The following is a 26589-nucleotide window of genomic DNA, read 5'->3' on the forward strand; positions in this document are numbered from 1 at the left end:
TAATTACAATTTTATATTACCAGTGATACTTCCTGTCCGGGATGTGAGCGAGTGGGCAGACAGGGAGAGGGCACGGGTGAAGCGTAGGGCGGCGGAGCGGTCCTGATGCTGTTTCTGCTGCTTGACCGCCATCAGATGGCACTCGTCGATCGTGGGCAGCTTCAGCAGGTGCGGATGCAGCTGGGCGTAGGTCAGTGCTGACTTGCCCGTGCCACCCGGATCGGGGGTGCAACTGGGATTGGGATTGGGTAAAGGGTCGAACAGATTCTTCTGACTGAGGGCCAGAAACTCGCGCTGCTCCTCCTCCTCGAGCGCCTTGAGCGCCCGCAGGTCCCACTCCCCAGATGTCATTGTTCTCGCTTCTCAATAGCACGTTTCTCCCAACACGTGAAATCCCGCCAAGTGACAATCACATTTTTCAAAGATTCCGAACCGTTGGGTTTCCCGTATCCCGGTTTCGAAGTCCGCAGCCTCGCGAGGCTACCCGCACACTGAGCTCGACTTGGCGTTGCGAAAGTTACTTTATAAAGGCTCTGCTATCCGTGATAGCAGCCACTGTGTGGAGCTCAACCGTTTCTCCCCGTTGGGTGGCAGGACTTTGTGGATCGTAAATGACCTGCCCCAACGAACAGAGGTGGCAGCCCGAAACTAAGGCAGTGTGTCGTCCTGTTAAAGTCCTGGTATCTGGGCCCTCGCATGTTAAGCTCAAGAGGTGAGAAATTAAAGGCTATTTAAGGATTAAATTAAAATAATAATTTTGGTTATTTAATAAATAGAACACTCATTACTAATATGTCCCTGCCATTATCATTCTAAAACCATCCCTACCCACTCTTTAAATTTATTTCAAACACTGCTGTGGTAGCAATACAAATTAGTTTAATTTCCCCAAAGATTACATCATCCTATAGGTTTGACAATCAAGGATTCCTGCATCTAATTTCACATAAACGATAAATTTTTAGGGGCCTGAGCCAAGGACGAGGCGTCGCAGGTGGCAAGGTGGTAATGAAATATGCAAGTGCATTCATTTGACATCCAAAGCAATTTCACAGCCAGCAGGACAAAGCGCTGCCATTTTTGTTAACCTCAACGGTAAACCCAAACCCCTCGATCCTGGGCCCTCCTTGCAACCTGACAGCGACACCGGTTAACGTTACAATGCGTGGCCACATTTCTGAACACCTTCCAGTGCATGTACATAGCTACATATGTAAGTGTGGAATGGTACTTGCACACGGCACATGCATCCTCTGGAGTGCTCATCCTTCATCTTGATGTATGGCCATCATGCCTAGGAATGGATAAGGGTTGGAAAAGGACTGGGGAAGCGATAGTGGACGGGAAAGGAGTCTCCGCTGTACTCCCCGAATTGTGTTAATGAAATTCAAGATGGCTCTAGAATTTGCATTAAGATTATGAATGCAACATCCATATGCAAATCGAATGTTGCATGTGAACTACTGTCCCACACCATACCATAACCATCTAAAGGACGTTTCTTAAAACACTGTAATATTTTAAAAAATCCAAATAAAAAGCAGTGTAAATAATATGAGATTATTAAAGTCCCACAACCAAATTTTAAAGAGCTCATATACATATATGTTTGTCGGAACAAAGCCATAACTCTCCAGAAACAAGCTGCCCAACCACGCCCATGTCCTTGCTTGTAATTCCCTGCACTGAGGAAGCCAAAAGTCAAGATCGAAAACAAGTTTGCAGCGTGCTGCTGGAAAAGTTGCAGCCAGTTGTCCTGCGGCGGGACTGCATTTAATTTCTTTCACAGGGACACTGGAGGATGCGAGCCGAATCGAATCGAATAGACTCCATTGCCATTGGTGGCATCTGTGCCTCATGTTGCGCCACACAACAGAAATCGAAGCAGCCAAGCCCGGCCAAACCAAGGAGCTCAAAACTTATTGAATAGAGTTTCAGTTTCGTTTTCAGAAAACTTGATTTTTCTGTTATTTTTGTTACTTCTCCACGCCGCTGGACACACTTCTGAGCCAGTTGTTGCCTGGCCGGGATTTGGTTTCCAATTTTTAACTTTTTCTCCATGCCAGTGCTTATTATTTTTATATGCATATAAACTTTAAAGAGCAAACAACTTATATATGTATTAAAGTTAAATTATAAGTTATTCTACTTAGTAAAGTCTACTAAAAGACAGTATCAGTATCATGAATTGGTTTTAAAGCCGAAAGTATACAAGCAATTTATCCATTCAAACAACAATCCCTACACAAATCCATGCAAATGTCCTGAAAACATTTTGGCACTACCATGTTAGCATGGCCAAAGCCAAAAATTCAATAAAACACTTTCAAACGCCTATTTGTCACACAGAATCGAGCTGCCCCAATTCGTGGCTGCACTTTGTTCTATTGAATATCCTGGTGCCTTAAACAGACCACTAAAACAACTAGACACGGTATCAGAATGCTCCGATTTATTGCCAGGATAGGATTCCATGCTGGCTTTTGGCTACAAGCCCGTACCTTTTGCGACAGATTCTGTAAAGTACAACCTTTAACTTTTTAAATTAGATATCCATACAATAAATTTAAATAAATCATTAAAACATTACATTATGATAGGCCATATGGACATTAGTCATTTATTGATTCTTATTAAACTCTGACAAGATGTTAATCCAATTCCTAAATGGGCTTGTAGTCAAGCTTCGATTCCAGCTTCTTATTGTCTGCGATCTTGCGTACCGCCTTCATGAAATCCTCTTGCATGACATACTCCCTATCGGCACGCAAAGCAAACAGGCCGGCCTCCGTGCATATATTCCGCAAATCGGCGCCATTGAACAAATCGGAGAGCTTTATGATGGCCTCGTAGTCGACCTCACCACGTTTTGCCAAAGGAGCAGCGTGTATCCTAAGGATGTCCATGCGAGCCACCTCATTTGGCAAGGGGATCTCAAGCTTGCGGTCCAAACGCCCCGGACGGAGTAGAGCCGGGTCTAGGGTATCCGGTCTGTTGGTGGCCATGATCATTTTAACCTGACCCAGAGCATCGAAACCATCCATCTGGTTAAGCAGCTCCATCAGAGTGCGTTGGATCTCGCGATCGGCGGAGGTGCCCTCAGAGAAACGCCGCCCGCCAATGGCATCAATCTCGTCCATGAAAATAATGCATGGCTGATGGTCCCGAGCGTAGGCAAACATCTCCCGAATCAGGCGGGCACTCTCCCCAATGTACTTGTCCACAATGGCCGAAGAAACCACCTATTAAAGTTTCAAGAAATTATTATAATTGGTTACGTAAAAGCTGTGTCTTACTCACCTTTAGAAAATTGGCATCCAGTTGAGAAGCAATGGCACGGGCCAGCAGGGTTTTTCCGGTGCCAGGTGGCCCGTAAAGGAGGCAGCCCTTGGGTGGACTGATACCCACACGCAAGAAGATTTCCGGATTGAGAAGAGGTAGCTCAATCACCTCGCGCAGCTCCCGAATCTGCTCGCTCAGTCCTCCGATTTCGGTATAGTTGACATTGCCAGGATCCTCGTGAGTCATGTTATACACGAGAGGATCAACCTCGCGCGGAAGATAGCGCATGATGGTCAGCGTGGTTATGTCCAAGGCCACACGTGTTCCCGGCTTTAGTTTGGCCTTGTTTATCTGGCGACGACAGCCCACCACATAACGCGGTCCATTCGAAGCTTTCACAATAAAATTGTCCGGCGTGAGCTGCTTGAGGATCTCGCCCAGCATCTGGCCAACGCTCTGCAAGGCCTTCAGATCGTCCTCAGACTTCTCGAACTGGGCACTGAGAATCTTGTGCTTGTCCCGAAGGTTTTTCAAGCGCGCCTCGATTTCCCGATGCTCCAGTAACTTGGTGCGGTAGTTTGTCAGCGCCTTGATGCGTTCATCGTCCATCGGTGGTCGTGCCTCGGGGGTTGTCATATTTAAAGCGTTTATTTAGAAGCTCCGCAGAAGACGAGGAAAGTTGAAAAAAAGTGCCAATTCACTGTCACGGCTTTTCTGATGACTGACAAGTTTTGACAGTTCAATTTTAGGATATGTCTAACACTACAATTTATTTATCGATAACTGAAACACTTGGAGTGGAACACTTTATGGAGCAGGTTCGTTACTAAAAAATTTTCATTTAATTTTGATAGAATAAAAAAACAGATCAGATATAAAAAGTAGATAGCTTATAACAGTTTCGCCTGTTTTTTAGTTAAGTTTTTTTATTAAAGTTTATTTTAAAAGGTTAGACTTGATTAGAAATTTTCAATTTGACTAAAATATATGTTTTTTAAGATATTAAAAGTTGACTTGAGTTGAGTTGGGTTCTTATACCGATGAAGCATAATGTTCGTTATTTTTAAGAAAAAGCTTGAACAAAGCTCCTTAAATGACAAGCAACCTTTCTATCTTGACCAACAGATGGCGCAATGGCGCCATGGCAAAAACATGAAAGTAATGACAAAAACTATATTTAGTTTTCTCAATCAAACTAAATCCAAATCCCCTCAATATAACCTTCTTTTGATTTTTGGTAAAACCAAAAACATAATTTAAAAATATATTCTTTTTGTTGCCTAAGTTTTTTTTACGTTTCTTTGAGAAAATAAAGTTTAAGCTTTGGAACTACGAACAAAAAATAAGATAGAATTAAAAATTAAATTAAAAATTTAAAAATAAAAATTAAAATTAAAAATTTGTCTAAACTTTGATTTGCAGTTTCAAAGATTTTATTTATTTTATTAACTCAATGAATGTTTTTTTCTAAATATTTTCTTTTTAACATTAAGCACTGCAGGCCCCGTATGTTTTGACGGTATCAGTGCACTTCTGGGTCGCTACATCAAAGTACTTGTCTTCGCAGGATTTTGTTTCACTTTCACGGCCATCTTGGCACACATAATAGTCGTGGCATCCGCGAGTTTCAGCAATCTCAAATACACCATCCTCCCGGCCGTCACAGCGATCCTGGGAACACTTCTGATCCTCTCGAGGTATGCATGCCTGCCGCTCCTGGTTAAAGAAATAATCCTCGCCGCACTGGAGAAAAGCGGGATTTGTATCCGGTATTCCGGAGCCCAGATCCCGACAGTAGAAGTATCCTCTGCAAGTGGACTGATCGGAGACAAACTTGTTTCGGAAGGCCAACTTCTTGGTGCCACAGACGTCATCGGGCACCGGATGGTTCTCGCATACGACGTCCTTCTTGGCGACACAGGTGCTAGTGGCCACGTTGAAGTACTTTCCAGCATCACAGGTGTGAGTCTGCAGTTTGAAGTCCTTGTCGCAGCTAAAGTATTTGTTGCAGTTGTTCTCGTCACGGAACAGCACGTTCAAAGGCGCAACATCGCACAGCTCATAGGTGGCTACGCAGACGGTGTCCTTCGGATAGACACATGCACTCGTTACCTTGTCAAAGTACTGGCCAGTGGGGCAGGTTCCCGTGGCCATCGGTTTCTTTCCTTCGCACAAGTGCCAATTGGCGCAATTGATGGAATCTCCAATGTAACCCTGGGTTTTTGTGGTGCATGGTGCATCGCAGTAAGTACCATCATAGGCATTTTCGCAACTTTGAGATTTAAGCTTAAAGTAGGGAGTTTTTCCAGAACAAGCGGTTACGGTGCTCCGTGCATAGTTTTTACACTCAATATACTCGGTACAGCCGCCGGGTTTTCGAATCTTTGTGCCATCCGGGAAAAGGCGACAAATGTCCAGGGTGGAGTTCAGGTGCTCCGTTTGGGTGCTTAGGTGTACCATCACAGTCAGCACCAGACTGTGTACAAGCCATGAAATATACAGACCTGAAAATAGACTTTATTATTTTCAATTCTTGATAGATTATTTTACTCAGTATCACCTCGCATTTTGAAAATAGTCTCCACAGTTTTAGTAACACTAACTTTCTGGCGAGGCCAGGTGCGCCTTTTATAGAAATACATGTTGCAGATTTTTCCAATTTGGATGACATTAATTTACCACATCCAAAAAATAGATAAGATTAGGTGCTAGTCATAAAGAGAGATCAGTGTCTTTTAATTTGGTATTGTTACCAACATTGAGTAACTTTTTCTTTTAAATAAAAAAAAATAAAATATATATATAATAATAACAAAATAACATGTAAAGTTTTCATTGTTACAGTGCCTATGGAATACAAGCAACTATGAAACATATTATAAAGATATATTTTTTGTTAGGAAGTGTAAATGGAGTCTCCCTAGACTGCTACCTAATTGATAAGTACTCCAGGTTATAGTTTTTAATTGAATCTTTTGGAAGAAACCAATATTGAGAATAATAATACCCTAAGTTTAAAATATAAACTTAATATAGTTAAATATTTATGCATTGAAGTTGATAAAAAAAGAAAGGAACGTTTTAATTAAACATTGATTCTTTATAAAAACGAACATAATAATTATATATTGTAGTTTAGCTTTATATCCATTGGCAAGGTATTATTCATGTCGACCTGGTTATTAATGTTTACTTTAATTTTAAAAATCAATCAGGTGCCAAGTTATTTATAACTTTCTGTTCAGATAAGAATACTATTAATTTCCAATTACTACAGGTTTGGTAAACAAAACCATGTCCTTCGTTTCGAAACCTGATAAGCTTCTTAATTTATTGAATTGAAAGCTATAGGTTAGTAGAAGCCAAACTCATGTCAAATAAAGAGACACATAGAACTTTAAATCAAGGAAAACCCAAGCTTAAAGTAAAAAAAACTTGGGACTGTTGTCTTTTCGAAGACGATAAGAAAAATATTTCCAGGGGTGACTAAGCAAATGTTGTTGACTTATTCCGATCGGCGACGAAAGACTCGGTCAGAGGAATGCTTGCACTTTGAGGGCTTCATTCGGCAATAAGGTTGCCGGCTGGCATTTGTGACTTTATAATATGTTTATATATTATATATTTATGGAAACACTCTTTATTGATTGTCACACGTTTTTTTGTCCATTACTGATTTGTAGAAAAACACACACAAAACACTTTATCGGTTGAGTGGTTCTTATCAAAAGCACTGATTTCGAATGGTGCTAGAATTGAAATGATCGGATCTCCTTGATATCTATGCACCAATCGATCTCAGTTCTTTGATTCGAATTATCCTGGCTAGCTAATCCTGTCAGTGTAGGTCCTGGTAGTTCCAATCTACCGGCTGAAAGCCGCTTTTACGATCAGTTCCGAGGCGAGTGCCGTTGATGACTGTATACCCCGAAGGCGCGACCTCAGTTTAAATCTGAGAAACCTGTTACACCTGAGAAGATTTTTATAATAGACAGTTGCCAGAGCCCCGTACACCCGTCGATGTGTATATTAATTAGCTGTGAGAGTGTATGTGCGATGGAAGAGCCACTCATATTTCCGCTGGCCTGTCTTTTGTTGCTCCTTATGGGTACATGGCTAGGGCGATGCGTGAAGTGTAATGGACACCGAAGAGCCTAAGCCTTTCTAGGTCTTAGTACAGACAACTGTTGCTCTTCTTTCTTTCAATTAGGTTTCCCCAAGTTTGGTAATTTAATTCAAGCGTACTTGGCTCGCATTTGAATAATTAGAATTGCATTGTCTTGGGTTTCATGCCAGCTCGCGGAGAAGGAAGCCTCTCACCGCAGTCTTCTCTAAGGTGTTTTGGGTTCTTTTCTAACTTGGCCCATAACAGTACTTGTCAAACGTCAATCGCAATTCTTTGATAAATGGGAAATACGTACAAATGGGGGTTTGAAGACGGAACTCCACGGACGGAACATAGTGAAATGACAAGAAAAACCTAAATTTTGCCATTAATTTTCGCTACTAAATTTGTGCTATTTTCTACTTTCATGAACTGCACAGAATCGGTTTCTTATCGGCGTGATTGTGTGCAATTCCTGGAATTTAAGAAGTGTACTCTTAGACACACCTCCACTCTTCGATAGTGAATTAAAAATAAAAGATACTCCACTAGAACACCTCCGACAGTTGCATACCCTGCCAGACAAGCAGTCTATATGATTATATTATCAGTTTTAAGGTAACTATCTTATCAAACTTATCAAAACTGATACGTCCGCCCTTTCAGTTGAATATTTATAATTTTATTTTCAAAGCTTCCAAGGCATATCTTCCCAATAAATCATGTTTCTATTTGGTTTTAAATATTTTTGTAAAGTGTTGGCTTTATTGGTATTGTCAGGTCGAGCATCCTATTGCTCGTTTTCTCCTTTATCGATGGCATCCGCTTGAAAAATACACACTTGTGACACTTCATTTTGAGCGACAATAAACGTCATTTAATTTCAAGTGTCAATAAAGCGATGTGAATGATTAGGCTTTCTTGTTGTGCTTATCGTTCCCATAAATTAGGTAGACGCCGGTACCCATTCAATAGTTGGGAATCCGCCAGTTTGCGCCAAAATATTTGAATCGGTTGTGGTTGAGATAAGGGCCACGAATCCCGGCCCGAACTCCAGACATGCACACATAATTACACCTGCGATATCGGGGGGCGCGAACAAATCAGTTACTGAACTAATCGAGAGTTAGATACGGTGATTGGTATTATCAGAAGATTCGACTACTGATTTGGGCCACTCGAAGCCAGTTAAATGGTGCTACTCTGCACGGCCTGCCACTTAGTCGTTCGCAAATTTCGAACAACTACAAACCTAATCGCGGCCCAATGCCAAAAATCGATTCCAGAGGTGAGAGATGGGGAATGCCAGAACCTATATCAGCTATTGCTAAACCAGTCGTCCGTTGGATTACCTTTCAGCTATTTGGACACTCTTGCTGGTGGCTGGAGGCCTGCAGGTGGCGGCGGCCCAATTAGCAAATGTGTGTCTTAACTTGGAGAACGGATCCCGCCTCCCCTTGGCCACCCACTGTGCCCGGTTTGTGGTTTGCCAAAATGGAGAGGTCTCCACAATTGGTAGCTGTCCCCGCGGCCTCCATTTCAATCGGGAGCTGGGCGAGTGCGATTTCCAGTGGCGTGCCAACTGCCTTGGACTGGCCGCCTTTGCCGGGCCGGCTGACCAGTGTTCCTGCGACTGTTGTGCCGAAGAATGCAGCGATTCCATCGATGCCAATGAAGAAACCACTGCTGTGACAGAGGACTGCGATCCGGCTACAACGACGACCAAAGTTCCGGAGACAGAACCTACAGATTCCACTGATTCCTCTGACTCCACAGACTCCACTGGTTCTACTGACTCCACAGATTCCACTTCAGACTTCGATGATACCACTAATGCCTCAAACACGACACCAAGTCCTAGTCAGGTGGCGCCCACCTACTGTGCCAGCTCTAATCCTGTCTGCGCGAACCAAAAAACCGGGTCTTTTATTGATATTCCCGGCATTTGTGTCCGTTATTACCAGTGCAGCAATGGGTGCGCCGTGGAACAAACGTGTCCTGCCAACACATACTTCAATCCCGAATCCAATGAGTGCGACAATTGGTGGAATGTGGATTGTACTCCTACCGCGGATGCATCAGACGAGATAGAGGGGCCCTCGGGAACGACCTGCTCCAATCATGGCGTATGTTATCGCCAGAAGGATGGAGCGATGTTTGCTGACTCCGAATCGAACGGATTTTTCGTGTGCCAATGCCAGTGTCCTATTGCAATGACCTGCCCGGATGAGTTAAAGTTCAACGAAGAAGCTCAGGTATGCGATTTCCCAACGGATGATGATTCAGCCAGTGGGGCTTTAAAGGTTCTGTGTCCCGACAACCTCGTCTACAACGCCACTTCAGATCAGTGCGATTATCCTGCGAACTATGTTCCGGAAGTGGCCTGCAACACCACTGACGTCACAGTCTGCCAGGGTCAGCCGGAGGGAAAACTCTTTCCCGTCGAGGGCAAGTGCAATATGTTCTACAAGTGTAATTACAACTGCGCCGTGGAGCAATATTGTCCCAACAATCTGATCTACGACTCGACTTTTGAAATCTGCAACTATCCCCAAAATGTGGAATGCAAGTGGGAGTACACTCCGCCCTCGGGTCCAACTGCCGGACCCTCGGGCACCGCCTGCGAAAGCAACGGCCGGTGTTTGGGCCAGCCCGAGGGAACCTATTTGAATTCCACCACCAGCTGCAATGGCTATGTCGTCTGCCAGTGCGAATGCGAGGTGGAAATGTCCTGTCCTGTGGGCCTTTACTGGGACCAGACAAAGAAGACTTGCAACTACGAGAGCAATGTCACCTGTACTCTATAAATAAAGTATATCTTTGTCCAAGCAACTGGGATATGGTCTAATCTCTTAATGAAATTCGTGGTTAATAAATCATTTTTAATCAGTCTTACCTCGGGCACAGTCCACCTGTGGGCTATCGAAAAATAAGAGTGGCATAGGTCCAACGATTACCCTTGTGTGGCCATTAGTATGACAAGAAATTAGATTTTTTTCGAAATTAGGGCTTAAACTTCATATTCTTCTATATAACCTTGAGTTTGATTTTCTATTTTTTTGATGCGAATTCTCAAGATCACGGTGATTGTTCAAGGCGTCCCTCTGGTATTTATCTTTTGCTCTACAAATGTTCATTAGTTTGATTAAAATGCTACTATTAGGACACAATTTGGCACGTTTACCTTGAAATTTCTTCGAAGAAAAAGATATAAGCTTGGGATAGAACTTCTAGCTCTAAAAAGTACCATACATAAAAATTTTTATGGCAATCTTTAAGCCTAAAGACTGATTAAAGTTAGCCGAGAAAGGAAGTGGAACAAAGGTATTTCCCTTTCCACAATAATGATTCTATGGATTCTCTCTTGGCTACCCATTTTTATAAATAGTAACTATCTCTATCGCATCTATAACTACTGAAAATATATGCTGATAATATCGGAGATGGTTCCTCTTTATCGAAACCGGCACATGCTGTGGAGCAGGAAAAGAAATTTCATTATTTTAATTGATGCTAAATATAAAAGCCCATAATGTTCCCAAGGCCCCTCAGTGAGCATTCGATATGCGGAGTGCCAAGATGGCTCTGTTGCGAAATGGTCAGAATGGTAAGGAGCTAACACCAAACCTGGATTCGACGGATACTGATCCTTGGGTGATTTTTCAGTGATTTACGTGTGCCTTGTGTTGTCCCTGTTCGTGGGATCGCTGAATGCAGAGTGCTGCAAGGATGGAGAAACCAAAATAGACGTAGACGATTGCACCAAGTACCTGGTGTGCTGCAGTGGAGAATTTGTATCCAAGACCTGCCCGAACGAAACCTATTGGGATCCGGAATCAGCCCTCTGCCAAGTCGACAATGGAGAGTGCCGGCCCCCGACGCCCTGTGTGGATGGGGAGACTGAGGTGGACGAGGATGACTGTACCAAGTACTTTGTCTGCTGTCACGGCGAGCTGGTTTCCATGTCGTGCGATAATGGATACTACTGGAACTCCGATGACCAAAAATGTGATTTGGACAAAGGCCAGTGCAAGCCACCCACCTGTGTGGATGGCGAGGTTAACCCAAACCCTGAAGATTGCGCCGGGTATCTGGAGTGTGTTAATGGGTCCTACGTGAACCAGACCTGTGACTCTGGGGATTACTTCAACAGCACCCTCAATAAGTGTGTCTTGGATACGTGTGGAGTGTGCGTCAACTGCGTTGAAGGCAGCCAGAAGGCCGATCAGAACGACTGCGCCAAGTTTCAAGTTTGTGTCAACGGAAAGTATGTCTCCAAGTCCTGCCCGATCGGAGAGTACTATAACTCGGCTATAAACGACTGTGAGGAGGACAATGGTCAGTGCAACGGAAACCAAACATGCACCGAAGGTGACATTCAAGAGGATGCTAAGGATTGCGCTGGGTACGAAGTGTGCTCCAATGGTAGCTGGGTCAGTCGCCTGTGTGCCGATGGAGCCTATTTCAACGCAACCCTCAACATTTGCATCATAGACGAATGGGGCTTTTGCCTGAACTGTACTGATGGAGATCTCCAAGCCTATCCCGCGGACTGTACCAAGTTTAAAATTTGTACCAACGGGAAGTATGTGGTTAAGAGCTGTGGATCTGGCGACTATTGGAACTCGGGCTCTAAAAAGTGCGAGAAGGACGATGGTCAGTGCAACGGAAACCAGACGTGCAACAATGGGGATCTGGAAATCGATTACACCAACTGTGCTGGGTACTATGTCTGCTCCAACGGCAGCTGGGTCAGTCGTGAGTGTGTCGCTGGATCGTACTTCAACGATACTATTGGGGCTTGCATCGTCGACGAATTGGGCGTTTGCGTGAACTGCACTGATGGAGATCTTGAAGCCTATCCCTCGGACTGTACCAAGTTTAAAATTTGTACCAACGGGAAGTATGTGGTTAAGAGCTGTGACTCCGGAGATTATTGGAACGCGGGCATTAAGAAGTGCGAGAAGGACGATGGTCAGTGCAACGGAAACCAGACGTGCAACAATGGGGATCTGGAAATCGATTACACCAACTGTGCTGGGTACTATGTCTGCTCCAACGGCAGCTGGGTCAGTCGTGAGTGTGTCGCTGGATCGTACTTCAACGATACTATTGGGGCTTGCATCGTCGACGAATTGGGCGTTTGCGTGAACTGCACTGATGGAGATCTTGAAGCCTATCCCTCGGACTGTACCAAGTTTAAAATTTGTACCAACGGGAAGTATGTGGTTAAGAGCTGTGACTCCGGAGATTATTGGAACGCGGGCATTAAGAAGTGCGAGAAGGACGATGGTCAGTGCAACGGAAACCAGACGTGCAACAATGGGGATCTCGAAATCGATTACACCAACTGTGCTGGGTACTATGTCTGCTCCAACGGCAGCTGGGTCAGTCGTGAGTGTGTCGCTGGATCGTACTTCAACGAAACTATTGGGGCTTGCATCATCGACGAATTGGGCGTTTGCGTAAACTGCACTGAGGGCACGACAGGATCCGTGCCAAGCGACTGTACCAAATACAAAATCTGCGCCGGCGGAAAGTATGTGGTCCAGTCCTGCGCCAGCGGACTCTACTTCAACAACCAAACCAACCGCTGTGAAACAGACAACGGCGAGTGCATTGTGGTACCCTCCTGCACGGAGTACGAGGTAAAGGTAAACCCGGCGGACTGTGCTGGATATCTGCAATGTATCAACGGTAATTTCGTGGCCCGCAAGTGCTCCGCATCACAGTTCTTCAACGCAACTGTCGAGAGGTGCGAGATGGACGTGAACAATGTGTGCATTCCGAAAGACTGTGACCCTGAATGCTGCGAGAATCCAAATGCTCCCAGTCTTCCGGTCGCCAATAACTGCTCGGCCTTCATCCAGTGCGTCGATGGCAAGCTGTTCCAACAGAACTGTCCCAGCAACCTCCAATACAATAATGTGACGAAGGAGTGTGACTTTCCGTGGGTTGTCGGTTGCGAGGATGGAGCACCGCCCCCGATTGCTGGTCCCTCTGGTACCTACTGTGAGAGCCACGGAGACTGTATTGGTCAACGCGACGGAGTTATGTTCGCCGTAAAGACCTCCGCCAAGACGTGTAGCTCTTCCTATGTCGTCTGCCAGTGCGAATGCGAGGTGAACTTCACCTGTTCTGCCGGTCTTGTTTTCAATCCGACACAGAAGGTCTGCGATTGGCCCGATAATGTAGAATGTTAAAAGCCTAAATAAACTTTGTGAGCATCGCAAAATCGTATTTTTTAATTTGAGACTTGGAAGCTAATTGGAGAAATTAAAAAATGGGAATTGAAATAGTTTATTTTCGCATTCAAAATTTTTGTTTGTTTTATTCGAGAGTACGAACACATTTTAAATAAAAACGCAGATTAATTAAGTCAGTTATACTATTTATTTATTAAAATTGGGACAATTAATTATATAAACGAACAAAATTCATCTCACGTTCCAATTTAAAGTCTGCGCTGGTATCTTGACTGTCAAAATTGTCTTGACAAGACCCGACATCTTTATAAAGCTTTCCATCTTGTGTATTAACCTCTTTTAAATGCATTTTTTAAAGAGGTTTACTTTAAACGTAAAGTTTGCAGTTCTTAAATAATTTACAACTTACCTTGTTCTTCTGGACAATTAGGGCATTTATTCACATGGTAAGTTCAATTATCACCTAACCTAATACCCAGAACTTAACCAAGAAAAAGTAATTGCAACTACGTTTTTAACAATATACGGAGTTTTATTTCTGATTTTGCACAGAATGAGTTACAAATGTCGAGACTTGGGCTTTCGGCCACTCTGTTTCGACTTTTTATTGCTCTTGGTTACCTTTTTGGCATTTTTCGCCTGGCATTGAGCTATTTTCGGGTAATCGCAACGCGAAGTCGCCACATTGAAATGCAGGCCAGTGGGACAGTCCATTACCAGAAACATCATATTGCTGCAAAGTAAAAACTTGCCGCAATCACTTTGGTGGGCAGCCAGGGAGTTCTCCTTTTCCTCGGCACAGAGTCCTCCTGTGATGGGAGGACCATCCAATCGATCCTGCCCAGAAACTACACACTTTGCATCTGAAGCCTTCATACACCTTCGGCGAGTGGGACTGAATTGCTGCTGACCGGGACAGGAACGTAGTTGAGGCTTCCTGGACTTGCAGACATAGTACTCTCCGCAGGAGTTCTTCTTGGAGAGCATGACTCCATCCTTCTTGGCAGCACAGATTCTATTTGATACATCCGAGAGTCCTGTATTCTGATTCAGAGGTCGCTGTTGCTTTGGACGTTTGGTAGTAGTGGTGGTAGCTGGAGGAGGTGTCACTTCTTCATCATAATCGTCGTCCTCATCACTCTCCGAACTCGAACTGTCGTCCTTTTCAATTTGCTTTGCGTCAAAAATACAATCCACTTTTCTGGCATCATCACAGTGAAGGGTCAATGGATTAAACAACATATCCTCGTCGCAGGATCCAATCACCGCCTTTCCATCTACACACACGTAATATGCCTTGCAGGTTCCAAACATGGGTAGAAGTCCTCCGTTTTTACCATCGCAAATGGATGTTTTAAAGGTGAATCCATCCTTTAATTGGAATACACTTAATATTTTGGTTTATGACCAAGAAGATAAGCATTACCTACTTGCAAAAGAGCCTGGGAGCCTGTTTGAAAGAGAACAATTATCCAAAGAAATCCAAGGAGCTTCATTTTGTCTGCTGCTATCGGGAGTACAATCGAACTGAAACTTTCCATTCATGGAACATCGCTTTTATAGACTATGCCTTAGATAGGACATTTGCATGATTCTCAAATATGATGTAGTGTTCAAAATTTGATTGAATCTTGCGCGATGGGTGGTAGACTACTGCTACTATCTATATTTACTGGGAATTCTTGCTGGGAATCGATAAGAGTTCATATGAAACACATGTTCCGTCTGATAAAACATGTACTTATGTACATATTCGCGTGTGCCTAGGTTAAAGACCGTCCCTTGAAATGTGAGAGAGCATCTCCATCGAAATAATGAGAAAAGTAAAGTGAAACTAACTTTCTTATAAAATACAGTTGAAGCCTAAAAGTAGGTAATGTCTATAAAACCTTAAGTGAAAGAATAACTTGAAGAGTTCATACAGTTTTATGAAAAAGTATTGGTACACCTTCTATTTAAAGTTGATGAGCCATTTGCTCTTGTAATCACCTACTTTTTTGGTATCTCTTTCAAAATTAATTGAAAACAAAACACGAGCGGTGCGACAATTATCTCTAGTTATTCCTAAGAACCTATTGTCTATTTCCTTGACCAAAAAATGCGTTTGTTTTTGGTCTCAAAACTTATTAAAAGTATGTGTTATCGACTGGAATTAGTCACTATCAGAGAAAAGAATTTAAACGTTGATTGATTGCCGTATATCAGTCATTTTTGCTCTTGAATTGCCAAAAACTCAATTCAAATTCAGTTAATTCCACAACTTGAAGCCAGAAGCACACTAAAGTTCCAAGGAGGTCTCCTCTAAGACAATTCAAAAGTACTTTAAAATGAGAGGTAACTTTAAAAATGTACTAATCTTTTCACCTATTATACGAGTTTATGGTTGCAGAATGGAATATATGTTGTCTCCTTATATTCATTGGTCTGGGAACCACTACAGCCTACTCTCAGGAGTGCCCTACTATATCATATATTGAATCAACATTCTGTGATTCCCTGTCAAGTGGATGCTATAAGTATCCCTACGACTGCAATGCCTATGTGTCCTGTAATGATTCCTGCGCTGAAGTGGAGTACTGCCCCGGGGAGAAGCTCTTTAATAACGATCTACGTATCTGCGATACCCCAGAAGCCGTGGAGTGCACACCTTTGCCGTATCCCACATCCCCCACTACAGAAGCCCCACAAGAAGACCTTTGTTTTGGGAAGGATAACCAAACCCTGCTGCCCTCCGTTGATGACTGTGGCGAATTCATCCTTTGTGTGAATGGAAAAAGCGAGACATATCGGTGTCCTGGGGATCTACTCTTCAACCACGTTTTGGGTATTTGTGACTTCGCGGACGAGGTGTGGTGTGATGGAAATCAGACAACGCCAGACTGGGACGAAACCACATCTTCAACGGAGGAGATTTTTACCAAGTGCGTGGGCGAAAGCATGGGAACCTCCTTTCCAATCACTAGCAATTGTCATCAATACTACTATTGTTTGGGAAACAATTCCTACGTAATACTGCCCTGCCCCGCAAACAATTGGTACAATCCCATCAGCGGCAACTGCGGTCCGGACGTTTCCCCAGAAGCTTGTCGGGAAATCCTGACAACTCCTGTGCCCACGACATCCTTGGCCACAACGGTACCAAGCACCACTACCTTGGCGGATAAAAGAAATCCCTGCGACAATCAGGAGGTAGGAACATCCTTTCCTATAGAGTCAGACTGCCAGCAATATCTGTTGTGCCTCGGAAATGGTAAATCCGCCACTGCCAAATGCCCTTCGAATTCCTGGTTCGATCCCAGCAGTGCCGACTGTGGACCGAATGTCTCACCCACTGCTTGTCTCGCGGCTTTCACCACCACCACGGAAATACCCGTAGAAACCACTACGGAAAAATCAGAAGACTTGTGCGCCAACCAGGAATTGGGAGTCTCATTTCCTGTGGTGACCAACTGCCAGCAGTATTTACTCTGCATGGGAAATGGAAAGTCTGCGGTCGCCAGTTGCATTTACAATTCCTGGTACGACCCCCAAACTGGTAACTGCGGCCCCGACGTGTCTCCCACGGCTTGTACAGAAACACGGACTTCTACAGAATCTACTACTTCTAAATCAACTCCTCCAAGCGACACCACAGATATCACTTCAAGTTATACCACCGTGGAGGCGGAAACAACTACAAACCCACCAGATATATCGGGTATCTGTTACGGGCAAAGCGAGAATCAATATGTGTCTTACCCTGATGACTGCAGTAAATACGTTATCTGCGTTAGCCCCGTGCCGATTGCCTTTTATTGTCCGGAAAACCTGTTCTTTAATCAAGCTCTTCAGAAGTGTGTGGAGTGGGATTTAAGTGATTGCCCCTGGGACGAAGACACAACTGTCTCACCGGGCTTTACACAACCGCCACCGGAAACTTCGATTTGTTTTAACAAGACTGGCAGTAACTTGCCTTATCTGGAGAATTGTGAATGGTTTATACGGTGCACAGATGACAGTTCGTACATGATGGGAATCTGCCAGACTGGAGAGTTCTTTGATCCATTGATAGGAGAGTGTGACCCCGATGCCTCCCCGGACGCATGTCGCGAAGATTTCGTTTCCACGACCGAATCTACCACAACCGGAACCACAGAACCTACCACTTTGAGTACACCAAGTGCCGAAGTTCATCCCTGTGAGGGTCAACCCGTTGGAAAACTAGTTCCATATCCAAATGACTGCACCAAGTTTATAATTTGTATCCAACCCAAGCCCATGGTCTACAATTGCGTTGCGGGTCAAGAGTTCAGTGCCAGCTTGGAGCGTTGCATGGCACCGTGGTATGCCAACTGCAGCATTCCTCTCACAACAACAACCCATCTTCCGCCCACAACAACCACATTTGAACCTTTAACTACTCCATCGCCGGATAGTTTTTGTTTCGGACAGATTGAGGGAGCCCTGGTGCCGTATCCCAGAAACTGCAGCAAGTATATAGTCTGCGCCGATCCCATTCCTGTTGGCTACGCCTGTCCAGAGGACGAAGAGTTCAGTCCCATAAACCTGACCTGTATGGATGCTGATAAGGCGGAGTGTAATCCCAACCGTTTCAATCATAAACTATAAAAGAAAATCAATTTAGAGTGCATATTTTATTGTATATATTAGATTGCAAAAGCAATAGTTTGTCAAATATTTGATGGTTATTAATTAAAACCCTTAACAATAAGTTTTGTCAACGCCACAAGAAGATTTCAAGGGATTCCAGAACAAGTCGCCGGGGCATAGTAAGACAGTGGCCCTAGGACCACAATGGATAAACTTTTGACAGTCTCCAGGATACGGGATATAGGCATTGGATGCAACATTGTTGCACAAATCTGGTGGATCGATGGGAAGATAATCCGTATTGGGGATGTGTCCGCTGGGTATATACCCATTACCTTGCTGGCTGGGATCCCAAGGAAGAGCCTCACATCCGGCATACCGGTGATCGACACATCTGCCATAAGTGGGACTAAAGTGTAAGTTATCCGGGCATAGTTGAACTTGTGTCACGTAGAAACGAGAGCAATCCCCAGGAAAGGGTCTGTACTCCACTTGAGGATTGTACTCTTCCTCGACGCAATTTGAATACTGCTTGAGGTCGCAGCGATAGCGAGTCTCGCTCCAGTACAAATTCGAAGGACACTGCCGTTTTTGGAGCTGGCCGAAGTAGCAGGTGAAGTAGTTGCGGCAGTCGGTGGGATCTGGTAGCAATATAGGGTGAGCGGGGTCATTGTAAGCCGGGCATTGTCCTCCGGCTTCTATAACGGCATTCGACTAAGAAGAGAAGATTAGTAATCACTAGTTTCATGCACTTAAACCTCTATACAACTTACAACACTTCCTAAAGCAGCGGAGGCGCCAGCCAATAAAGCACAGCAAAGAAGAAAAGGTCCTCGCAACACTTAAGGATAAAATTAATAATGTTTTCCGATTAATTTGTATTATTTCTTACTTTTGGTCCTATCCAGTTCTGAAGAATCGAAGAAATGATGATAAACTCCAGTTGTCGTAGGCCTTTTTATACAAGAATTAAGTGCTTTTTTTTATCAAGAATTATTTATAGATATTATTTATTTTTACGTAAATCTACAAAAGAATAAAATATCAGGGGAAGCACTTCCAGGAATTAATGGTACAAGGCTATACCTTTGAAGAGATAGATAAATGTTTTCTGTTTGCCATTAAACAACAAAGCACCTCTTAGCTGGACATTACCTTTATGATATCAAGGCCACTAAGATATTAAATGTAAATACTACTGATATGCAATCCGCAGAGATATATAAAAGCCCTGTTAATCGAAAATCATTTCTCAGATTCTCAATAATCGTTAAAGATCTGCAGTACATTCGAAAGTATGAACATTCGAAGTATGATTATTATAATAAATGTACTTTAACCTAATATTTTTTTATAATTTCTGATAGTGCTAATCAAACTTCTGTTAATTTCCGTACTGAGCTTGTGGAATTGTGGACTTTCTACAGAAGAAAGTGTTGTTATACAACCACATCCCAATGACTGCCGGAAATTTACTGAGACGCGTCTGCTAAGCTGTCCGCCGGAATTTTATTGGAACGATAGGCTCCAGGAATGCCAGCTGCAGCCGATTGATAGTTGCAACGTCGCACCTCCACCGACAGAAGAAACCTCCAGACCCCTACCAGCCCCAAGGATTCCTGAGGATTTATCCGAGCTCTGCTATCAAAAACTGGGACAGCTTGTTCCCTATCCTGGTGACTGTAGTCGCTTCATTCAATGCGATTACCTTCCCTTTGTCAAGATCTGCCCCGAATACCTCTACTGGAACTCGAAGCTACTCACCTGCGACAAAATCTGTGTTTAAACTTTAAAGGCATCAAATGGTTTGGTTTTGGTTTTGGTTTGTTATTAAATATTAATTACAGTTGCAAATCGTACAAATGTTGAAGAAATGGCAGTGAAACTCTAAAATTATTCTCGAAAAACACATAAATGCTTTATGAAGAAGCTGCTGTGATTGCAGTTGGTCTTTAAGCTAATTACTACACTTGAGCCCCTTTTAGAACTGATCTACAATAATATTAATATGGGTGGGTATTTTTTGGTAAGTATGAGCGGCTGCCTCCTTCCCCTAGCACTTTCCGTTGGTGGGGGCCTTGGGGCGGCAGATCTTGTTCCGGCCATTTGGACCGTAGACGATGTTGCAGGAGAATGTGAAGTAGCCACATGTCGAGGACTTGGTGTAGTACGTCGACTGGAAGTTCTTGTTCTCCTCCGGCGGGTTCTTGCTGTTGTCCATGCTGCCGGTCACCGACTTGGTAACAGTGACATAGCTATCAGGAGCACGTACCGTCGGCTTGTCCCCGCGAACTGGACCATCCTCCTTGTTGTCGGGAGTGATTTCCACCTTGTTGCCACTGTGCGGCAGTTCCAGAGCCTTGGTGTGGAACTTCTTCTGCACGTTGACGGTGCCGCGGAAACCCGGAGGAATGGCTGTGGTTGAGGGCTCGGTATAGGTGTTCACCTTGTCGTTTTGCTTTTGCACCACCTGGTACTTGTCACCAGGGGCTGCCGCCACCACAGCCTGTTGCTTCTGTGTGGGAGAAGACTGGGTGTAGGCCAAAGGCTTCGGCGTCGGCTTGGGACTTTCTTCTAGCTTGATGGGCTTCTCGTTGTAGTACTCATCGTCGTCGTAGTCGTCGGCGTCGTTTTCATCATCGTCGTCGTACTGAACGGGCTCCGCCTGGTCGGGCTTCTTCTCTTCGCCCTTCTCAGTCTCTTCTTTGTTATTTTTGGATTTTAATTGCAGTTCCGGCAGACGATCAGAGTCGTCCGTAAGCGCAGGTCCACTATAGACAGCATCAGCACGGTCAGTAACCCTGAAATTTATAAATCATATGTAAAACAGTTTTAGAATTTAATTAATTTGAGTTAATCTTACGCATTGCCACCGTTTCCAAACTGACTAATTGTGTTGAAGAGCTGACGGTTCTGTTCCCTGTAGGAGGCCACCTGCTCCTTGGTTCCTGAAGCGGATTGAGCTGCTCCGTGGTAAGAAACACCAAAGCTGAAATCCAAAGATATTTTATAGATCTATTTTTAGGAAAAAACGGGAAGCGTAGTTACCTGGAGGTTCCATGAATCTGAGAACTACTTTGACTCGAGTGGGCTCCTGAAGAGGAGGAAGCCTGGCCGCCGCCATTGGCTGCTGTCTGTTCCTGGCCGGGCCGGAAACCAATCTGAGCCTGCGACGAGGTTTGTCCTGGACCACTGGACTGGGCGTCCGCCAGGCCACCCTTGTCGTTGGCGTGCACCTCGCTTTGGCTCTGCTGGATGATGCCACCACTCTGGGAAGAGGCCTTGGTGCCCCCATCCTTGCCCACCTGCACCTGGGCCTGCGACTGCGCCGGACCGCCGGAGCCTTGAGACTGACTCTGAGCTCCATCGGCGTTTCCAGTCACCTGAGCACTGGCAGCCCGATCCGCGTCCGAGGTCATGGCACTGGCGCTGAAAGTGCCACCAGCACTATAGGTTCCCGAGACCTGCGTCTTGGCTGTGCCTCCGTTCTTCTTGCCCTGAGCACTTGCGGACGCCTGGCCGTCACCAATGGAGGACTCGGCTTGCGAGAATGCGTCATCAGCACCACCGACTCCAGCAGACCCAGGACCACCTGTAAGGTTCACAGAGTAAATCATTTATACTCTTTACTTGGAGTTGAGAACTTACCAACAGCACCAGTTCCACCGCCGGAAGACCCACCTCCAACACCACTAGCTCCTGGTGCGACCCCAGTTCCAGCTGTGTAGCGTCCAGGTGCTCCAATTTGAGAGCTGCCGCCTGGCTGCCCCACTTGACTTCCGGTACCAGTCTGGCCACCAATTCCTGGTTGACCTCCGAAGCCTGGTTGCCCAGGAATAAGCGACTGTCCGCCACTGACTCCGGGTTGTCCCCCAAAGCCAGGCTGTTCTCCAATACCAGTTTGTCCTCCATAGCCAGGCTGCACTCCTGCACCTGGTTGTCCTCCACCGATTCCTGCTTGACCTCCGTAACCAGGCAGTCCAGTTCCGGTTCCACTTTGTCCTCCAAATCCTGGCTGTCCTCCACCGATTCCATTTTGACCTCCATACCCAGGCAGTCCAGTTCCAGTTTGTCCTCCGTATCCGGGCTGTCCAGTTCCAGTTCCCGTCTGTCCTCCAAATCCAGGCTGTCCACCACCGATTCCAGTTTGTCCTCCGTATCCGGGCTGTCCGGTTCCAGTTTGCCCTCCGTAACCAGGTTGTCCGCCTCCAGTTCCAGGCTGTCCTCCAGTTTGACCTCCGTATCCAGGCTGTCCATTTCCAGTTTGTCCTCCGAAACCGGGCTGTCCGACTCCAGATTGACCTCCGTAGACGGGCTGTCCGCTTCCAGTTCCAGGCTGTCCTCCAGTCTGACCTCCGTAACCGGGCTGTCCGGTTCCTGTTGGACCTCCGAAACCGGGCTGGCCGGTTCCAGTCTGACCTCCGTATCCAGGCTGTCCAGTTCCAGGTTGACCTCCGTATCCAGGTTGTCCGCTTCCAGCTCCAGTCTGACCTCCAAATCCAGTCTGTCCTCCGAAACCGGGCTGCCCGGTTCCAGTCTGTCCTCCGAAACCAGGCTGTCCGGTTCCAGTTTGACCTCCGTATCCAGGCTGTCCACCAGTTTGTCCGTAACCAGTCTGTCCTCCGAAACCAGGTTGCCCGGTTCCAGTTCCAGGCTGTCCTCCAGTTAGACCTCCGTAACCAGGCTGTCCGGTTCCAGTCTGTCCTCCGAAACCAGGCTGTCCGGGGCCAGTTTGGCTTCCGTAACCGGGCAGTCCGGTTCCAGTCTGTCCTCCGTAACCAGGCTGTCCGGTTCCAGTCTGTCCTCCGAAACCAGGCTGTCCGGTGCCAGTTTGGCCTCCGTAACCGGGCTGCCCGGTTCCAGTCTGACCTCCGTAGCCAGGCTGTCCGGTTCCTGTTTGACCTCCGTAACCTGGCTGTCCGGTTCCAGTTCCCGGCTGTCCTCCAGTCTGACCTCCGTAACCGGGCTGTCCGGTCCCAATCTGTCCTCCGTAACCAGGCTGTCCGGTTCCAGTCTGTCCTCCGTAACCAGGCTGTCCGGTTCCAGTCTGACCTCCGAAACCAGGCTGTCCGGTTCCAGTCTGTCCTCCGAAGCCAGGCTGTCCAGTTCCAGGCTGTCCTCCAGTTTGTCCGTAACCAGGCTGTCCGGTGCCAGTTTGGCCTCCGTAACCGGGCTGCCCGGTTCCAGTCTGACTTCCGAAGCCAGGCTGTCCGGTGCCAGTTTGGCCTCCGTAACCGGGCTGCCCGGTTCCAGTCTGTCCTCCGAAACCGGGCTGCCCGGTTCCAGTCTGACCTCCGTAGCCCGGCTGTCCGGTGCCAGTCTGTCCTCCGAAACCGGGCTGTCCAGTTCCAATCTGTCCTCCGAAACCGGGCTGCCCGGTTCCAGTTTGACCTCCGTAGCCAGGCTGTCCTCCAGTTTGTCCGTAACCAGGCTGTCCAGTTCCAGTCTGAGCGCCATAGCCGAGCTGTCCGGCTCCAGTCTGTCCTCCGTAACCGGGCTGTCCCGTTCCAGGCTGTCCTCCAGTTTGACCTCCGAAACCAGGCTGTCCGGTGCCAGTTTGGCCTCCGAAACCGGGCTGCCCGGTTCCAGTCTGTCCTCCGAAACCGGGCTGTCCGGTTCCAGTTTGACCTCCGTAGCCAGGCTGTCCAGTTCCAGGCTGTCCTCCAGTTTGACCTCCGAAACCAGGCTGTCCGGTGCCAGTTTGGCCTCCGAAACCGGGCTGCCCGGTTCCAGTCTGTCCTCCGAAACCGGGCTGTCCGGTTCCAGTTTGACCTCCGTAGCCAGGCTGTCCAGTTCCAGGCTGTCCTCCAGTTTGTCCGTAACCAGGCTGTCCGGTACCTGTCTGACCTCCATAACCGGGCTGTCCGGCTCCAGTCTGTCCTCCGTAACCGGGCTGTCCCGTTCCAGGCTGTCCTCCAGCTTGACCTCCGAAACCGGGCTGCCCGGTTCCAGTCTGTCCTCCGAAACCGGGCTGTCCGGTTCCAGTTTCACCTCCGAAGCCAGGCTGTCCAGTTCCAGGCTGTCCTCCAGTTTGTCCGTAACCAGGCTGTCCGGTGCCTGTCTGACCTCCATAACCGGGCTGTCCGGCTACAGTCTGTCCTCCGAAACCGGGCTGTCCGGTTCCAGTTTGACCTCCATAACCGGGCTGTCCGGCTCCAGTCTGTCCTCCGTAACCGGGCTGTCCAGTTCCAGGCTGTCCTCCAAATCCAGGTTGTCCTTCACCGGTTCCAGTCTGACCTCCGTAAGCAGGCTGTCCGGTTCCAGTTTGACTTCCGTAACCGGGCTGTCCGGCGCCAGTTCCTGTCTGCCCTCCATATCCAGGTTGTCCGACTCCAGTTCCTGATTGTCCGCCGTATCCAGGATGGGCCACTCCAGGTTGCCCTCCTAATCCGGATTGTCCTCCAAATCCGGGCTGGCCTCCATACCCAGGTTGTCCAGCTCCAGTTCCAGCTTGTCCACCGTAACCGGGCTGTTCACCACTTAAACCTCCTACACCTGGTTGAGGTCCTTGTTGACCGCCAGCTGTTCCAGGTTGACCGCCTCCAATGCTGGATAGATCTTCAACACCAGGTTGTCCTGGCTGACCACCACCGATTCCAGGCTGACCTCCACCTCCCGTTTGGGAGCCATAACCTGGCTGACCTTCAATTCTTTGTTGTCCACCAAATCCTGGCTGTCCACTGATTCCGGTCTGTCCGCCAATTCCTGGCTGACCTCCACCGATTCCAGGCTGACCTCCTCCTCCGACTTGGGAGCCATATCCTGGATGACCTTGTCCTCCAAATCCTGGCTGCCCACTTATACCTCTCTGTCCGCCAACTCCTGGCTGACCACCGAATCCGGGTTGTCCAACAGCTCCTGGACCAACTGATTTAAAATTGTTTATAAAAATGTTGAAAAAAATTATTAATTGAATTCTTACCTTTACCAGGAAGGTTTGATGAGGCACCTGGCCCTCCACTGGCATCGAGAATCCTACCGGAGGATGGGTAGTCCGGCTGGTAGGCGCAGCCACTGCAGTCCCCCGAGGAGAACTGACTCTGGGCCTGGCCCATGCCATGAGTTCCAGCTGCAAGTATAAGCTTAATATCCAGGATGATTTTTAGAAACAACCACCACTACTTACAGACTGTCGCCCGGGAACCATTTTCGTTGGCCTCCGCCTCGGCCTTGCCGTCCTCTTCGGGCTTACCAAAGTTTAAGTACTGCGACTGGGTCTGACCCGTGGAACTGTGAGAGCGAAGAATCATTTATTGAATGGTTATTTGTAGATATAAGAAGTATCTACTTACTAGCCTCTGCCGCTTCGTTTCTGTCTCAACAAATCGTTTTCGTCCGAGAGCTCAACTGTGCTGCTGGCCGACTTCTCCTGAAAATTGTTACAAACACCAAGTAAGTTCAATGCTAATGTCAGCTCTATCTATTCCTATCTGACCCTAATTCCATTCAGCAAATTCTGGAACTGACCTTGGTCAAAATGGGTCTTATCGCTAGGGTATTTGGGCCGAGTTCATGTACGTTGAACTTAAGCCAGTACTATGTATGTACATTTCTATGTATGTTCTGTTCGGGGCTTTCATTAACACAATTTGGACACACTTACGATGGCAGCTCCATTGGCTCCGCACGCTACGAGCACTACGAGGCCCAGTAGCAGGCCCCAGCGAAAGGGCAACATTTCAATAAATCAAATTCTGAATCCAATTGAAATGCGTCGACGTCGAGTAATCGTCGAACACAACCAGCAAACTGTAAGATGAAATTAAATTGTTGGTATTATCAACATGTTCTGCTTCGATTATACAAATGCGTGTGTTATTGTTAGATTTGTACTCCTTCACTTTGGTGTCTGTCACTTTCAGGGGTTATCACTTTTCTTTTCAAATGGGCACACACTCGGTTTGCTAATAGGGTGCCAAAAACTAGGCAAGTTCGTTTTAGAAATGATGTAATCGGATGTCGTACGGAACGGAAGCGATTCCACATTTAAGAAATATATGAAGATCCTCATAAAGGAAGGATATTGGAAAACATTATCTTATAATTTATAAACTTTTGTATCTATGTGATCATTGTTTGAGATCCTTATTATATCAGATATCACACTTCAAAGTCCACCAAACGGATTAAAATATTATCCACTCTATGTTTATATCTCTTTTGAGATAAAACTCTTTATATCTTGGATATCCTTGATCTATGTTAAGATTGCGACTTTTTATAAATGTCCTTGATGGCTTAGACACATACTTCTTCGCCTTCGTGGTTTAGGATTCCAAGGGAGATTTTCCGATTTGCTTCCGATCGCGACAACTGCTGGATTGCGAATAACACTGGCCTGTCCGAGCATCAAAACTCTAGAGCTAGAGCTTGAGTAGAACTCAAATTCATTGAAGGCGAGCAATT

At 46.2% G+C, this 26589-nt stretch overlaps 10 protein-coding genes across 10 annotated transcripts in view; 4 read left to right on the forward strand and 6 right to left on the reverse strand.

Annotated features, from left to right (window-relative positions):
• The window catches only part of LOC108122367 (uncharacterized), an 89345-nt gene extending 88994 nt beyond the window's left edge, over positions 1-351 (reverse strand). Inside the window, exon 1 of the mRNA XM_017236931.3 lies at positions 21-351. Coding sequence (XP_017092420.2) covers positions 21-351 — 331 coding nt within the window. The remainder of the gene's footprint in view (positions 1-20) is intronic.
• Positions 352-2604: 2253 nt separating this feature from the next.
• On the reverse strand, positions 2605-4095 carry Rpt4R (Regulatory particle triple-A ATPase 4-related). Its single transcript, XM_017236925.3, has 2 exons — positions 3301-4095; positions 2605-3242 (listed from the first exon to the last, which is right to left on the reverse strand). Exons 1-2 carry the CDS (start codon positions 3916-3918, stop codon positions 2664-2666), a joined length of 1197 nt encoding a protein of 398 aa, XP_017092414.1. The 5' UTR covers positions 3919-4095; the 3' UTR covers positions 2605-2663.
• Positions 4096-4754: 659 nt separating this feature from the next.
• LOC108122364 (peritrophin-48) lies at positions 4755-5926 on the reverse strand. The gene is made up of 2 exons (XM_017236927.3): positions 5843-5926; positions 4755-5786 (listed from the first exon to the last, which is right to left on the reverse strand). The coding sequence occupies exons 1-2, from the start codon at positions 5922-5924 to the stop codon at positions 4771-4773; spliced, it is 1098 nt and encodes a 365-aa protein (XP_017092416.2). The 5' UTR covers positions 5925-5926; the 3' UTR covers positions 4755-4770.
• A 2465-nt stretch (positions 5927-8391) lies between these two features.
• Positions 8392-10208, forward strand: LOC108122362 (chondroitin proteoglycan-2). Its single transcript, XM_017236926.3, has 2 exons — positions 8392-8675; positions 8747-10208. Exons 1-2 carry the CDS (start codon positions 8654-8656, stop codon positions 10192-10194), a joined length of 1470 nt encoding a protein of 489 aa, XP_017092415.2. The 5' UTR covers positions 8392-8653; the 3' UTR covers positions 10195-10208.
• Positions 10209-10948: 740 nt separating this feature from the next.
• LOC108122360 (chitin-binding domain protein cbd-1) lies at positions 10949-13612 on the forward strand. The gene is made up of 2 exons (XM_017236924.3): positions 10949-10994; positions 11054-13612. The coding sequence occupies exons 1-2, from the start codon at positions 10952-10954 to the stop codon at positions 13588-13590; spliced, it is 2580 nt and encodes an 859-aa protein (XP_017092413.2). The 5' UTR covers positions 10949-10951; the 3' UTR covers positions 13591-13612.
• A 534-nt stretch (positions 13613-14146) lies between these two features.
• obst-G (obstructor-G) lies at positions 14147-14946 on the reverse strand. Its single transcript, XM_017236917.3, has one exon. The coding sequence runs from the start codon at positions 14905-14907 to the stop codon at positions 14152-14154; it is 756 nt and encodes a 251-aa protein (XP_017092406.3). The 5' UTR covers positions 14908-14946; the 3' UTR covers positions 14147-14151.
• Positions 14947-15920: 974 nt separating this feature from the next.
• On the forward strand, positions 15921-18240 carry LOC108122376 (chondroitin proteoglycan 1). The gene is made up of 2 exons (XM_017236945.3): positions 15921-15927; positions 15983-18240. The coding sequence occupies exons 1-2, from the start codon at positions 15921-15923 to the stop codon at positions 18199-18201; spliced, it is 2226 nt and encodes a 741-aa protein (XP_017092434.2). The 3' UTR covers positions 18202-18240.
• On the reverse strand, positions 18224-19305 carry LOC108122354 (peritrophin-1). Its single transcript, XM_043210631.2, has 2 exons — positions 19270-19305; positions 18224-18897 (listed from the first exon to the last, which is right to left on the reverse strand). The coding sequence occupies exons 1-2, from the start codon at positions 19303-19305 to the stop codon at positions 18295-18297; spliced, it is 639 nt and encodes a 212-aa protein (XP_043066566.1). The 3' UTR covers positions 18224-18294.
• A 165-nt stretch (positions 19306-19470) lies between these two features.
• Positions 19471-20008, forward strand: LOC108122355 (uncharacterized). Its single transcript, XM_070280586.1, has 2 exons — positions 19471-19478; positions 19551-20008. Coding segments are annotated over exons 1-2 (420 nt in total). The 5' UTR covers positions 19471-19477; the 3' UTR covers positions 19970-20008.
• Positions 19987-26539, reverse strand: prc (pericardin). Its single transcript, XM_070280575.1, has 11 exons — positions 26434-26539; positions 25787-25932; positions 25476-25552; positions 25310-25413; positions 25106-25252; positions 23890-25050; positions 23808-23856; positions 21832-23630; positions 21232-21775; positions 21047-21172; positions 19987-20984 (listed from the first exon to the last, which is right to left on the reverse strand). Exons 2-11 carry the CDS (start codon positions 25859-25861, stop codon positions 20237-20239), a joined length of 4830 nt encoding a protein of 1609 aa, XP_070136676.1. The 5' UTR covers positions 25862-25932; positions 26434-26539; the 3' UTR covers positions 19987-20236.
• Between the last annotated feature and the right edge of the window lie 50 nt (positions 26540-26589).

This window comes from Drosophila bipectinata, chromosome 3L (genome assembly GCF_030179905.1).
Source record: "Drosophila bipectinata strain 14024-0381.07 chromosome 3L, DbipHiC1v2, whole genome shotgun sequence".
In the NCBI taxonomy this organism is placed as follows: Eukaryota; Metazoa; Arthropoda; class Insecta; order Diptera; family Drosophilidae; genus Drosophila; species Drosophila bipectinata.

Bases quoted from the DNA above. Each gene is read 5' to 3' on its own strand.
- Rpt4R (XM_017236925.3), bottom strand. From the start codon at position 3,918: ATGACAACCCCCGAGGCACGACCACCGATGGACGATGAACGCATCAAG. The intron at 3,243-3,300 runs GTGAGTAAGACA...AAACTTTAATAG, and splicing joins TGGATGCCAATTTTCTAAAG to GTGGTTTCTTCGGCCATTGT.
- LOC108122364 (XM_017236927.3), bottom strand. From the start codon at position 5,924: ATGTATTTCTATAAAAGGCGCACCTGGCCTCGCCAGAAAGTTAGTGTT. The intron at 5,787-5,842 runs GTGATACTGAGT...GTCTATTTTCAG, and splicing joins GACTATTTTCAAAATGCGAG to GTCTGTATATTTCATGGCTT.
- LOC108122362 (XM_017236926.3), top strand. From the start codon at position 8,654: ATGCCAAAAATCGATTCCAGAG. The intron at 8,676-8,746 runs GTGAGAGATGGG...ATTACCTTTCAG, and splicing joins GCCAAAAATCGATTCCAGAG to CTATTTGGACACTCTTGCTG.
- LOC108122360 (XM_017236924.3), top strand. From the start codon at position 10,952: ATGCGGAGTGCCAAGATGGCTCTGTTGCGAAATGGTCAGAATG. The intron at 10,995-11,053 runs GTAAGGAGCTAA...GTGATTTTTCAG, and splicing joins GTTGCGAAATGGTCAGAATG to TGATTTACGTGTGCCTTGTG.
- obst-G (XM_017236917.3), bottom strand. From the start codon at position 14,907: ATGTTTGGAACCTGCAAGGCATATTACGTGTGTGTAGATGGAAAGGCG.
- LOC108122354 (XM_043210631.2), bottom strand. From the start codon at position 19,305: ATGGCAAACAGAAAACATTTATCTATCTCTTCAAAG. The intron at 18,898-19,269 runs GTATAGCCTTGT...TTCTCTTCTTAG, and splicing joins ATTTATCTATCTCTTCAAAG to TCGAATGCCGTTATAGAAGC.
- prc (XM_070280575.1), bottom strand. From the start codon at position 25,861: ATGTTGCCCTTTCGCTGGGGCCTGCTACTGGGCCTCGTAGTGCTCGTA. The intron at 25,414-25,475 runs GTAAGTAGATAC...TCGCTCTCACAG, and splicing joins AAACGAAGCGGCAGAGGCTA to TTCCACGGGTCAGACCCAGT. The intron at 21,776-21,831 runs GTAAGTTCTCAA...TGAACCTTACAG, and splicing joins CGGTGGAACTGGTGCTGTTG to GTGGTCCTGGGTCTGCTGGA.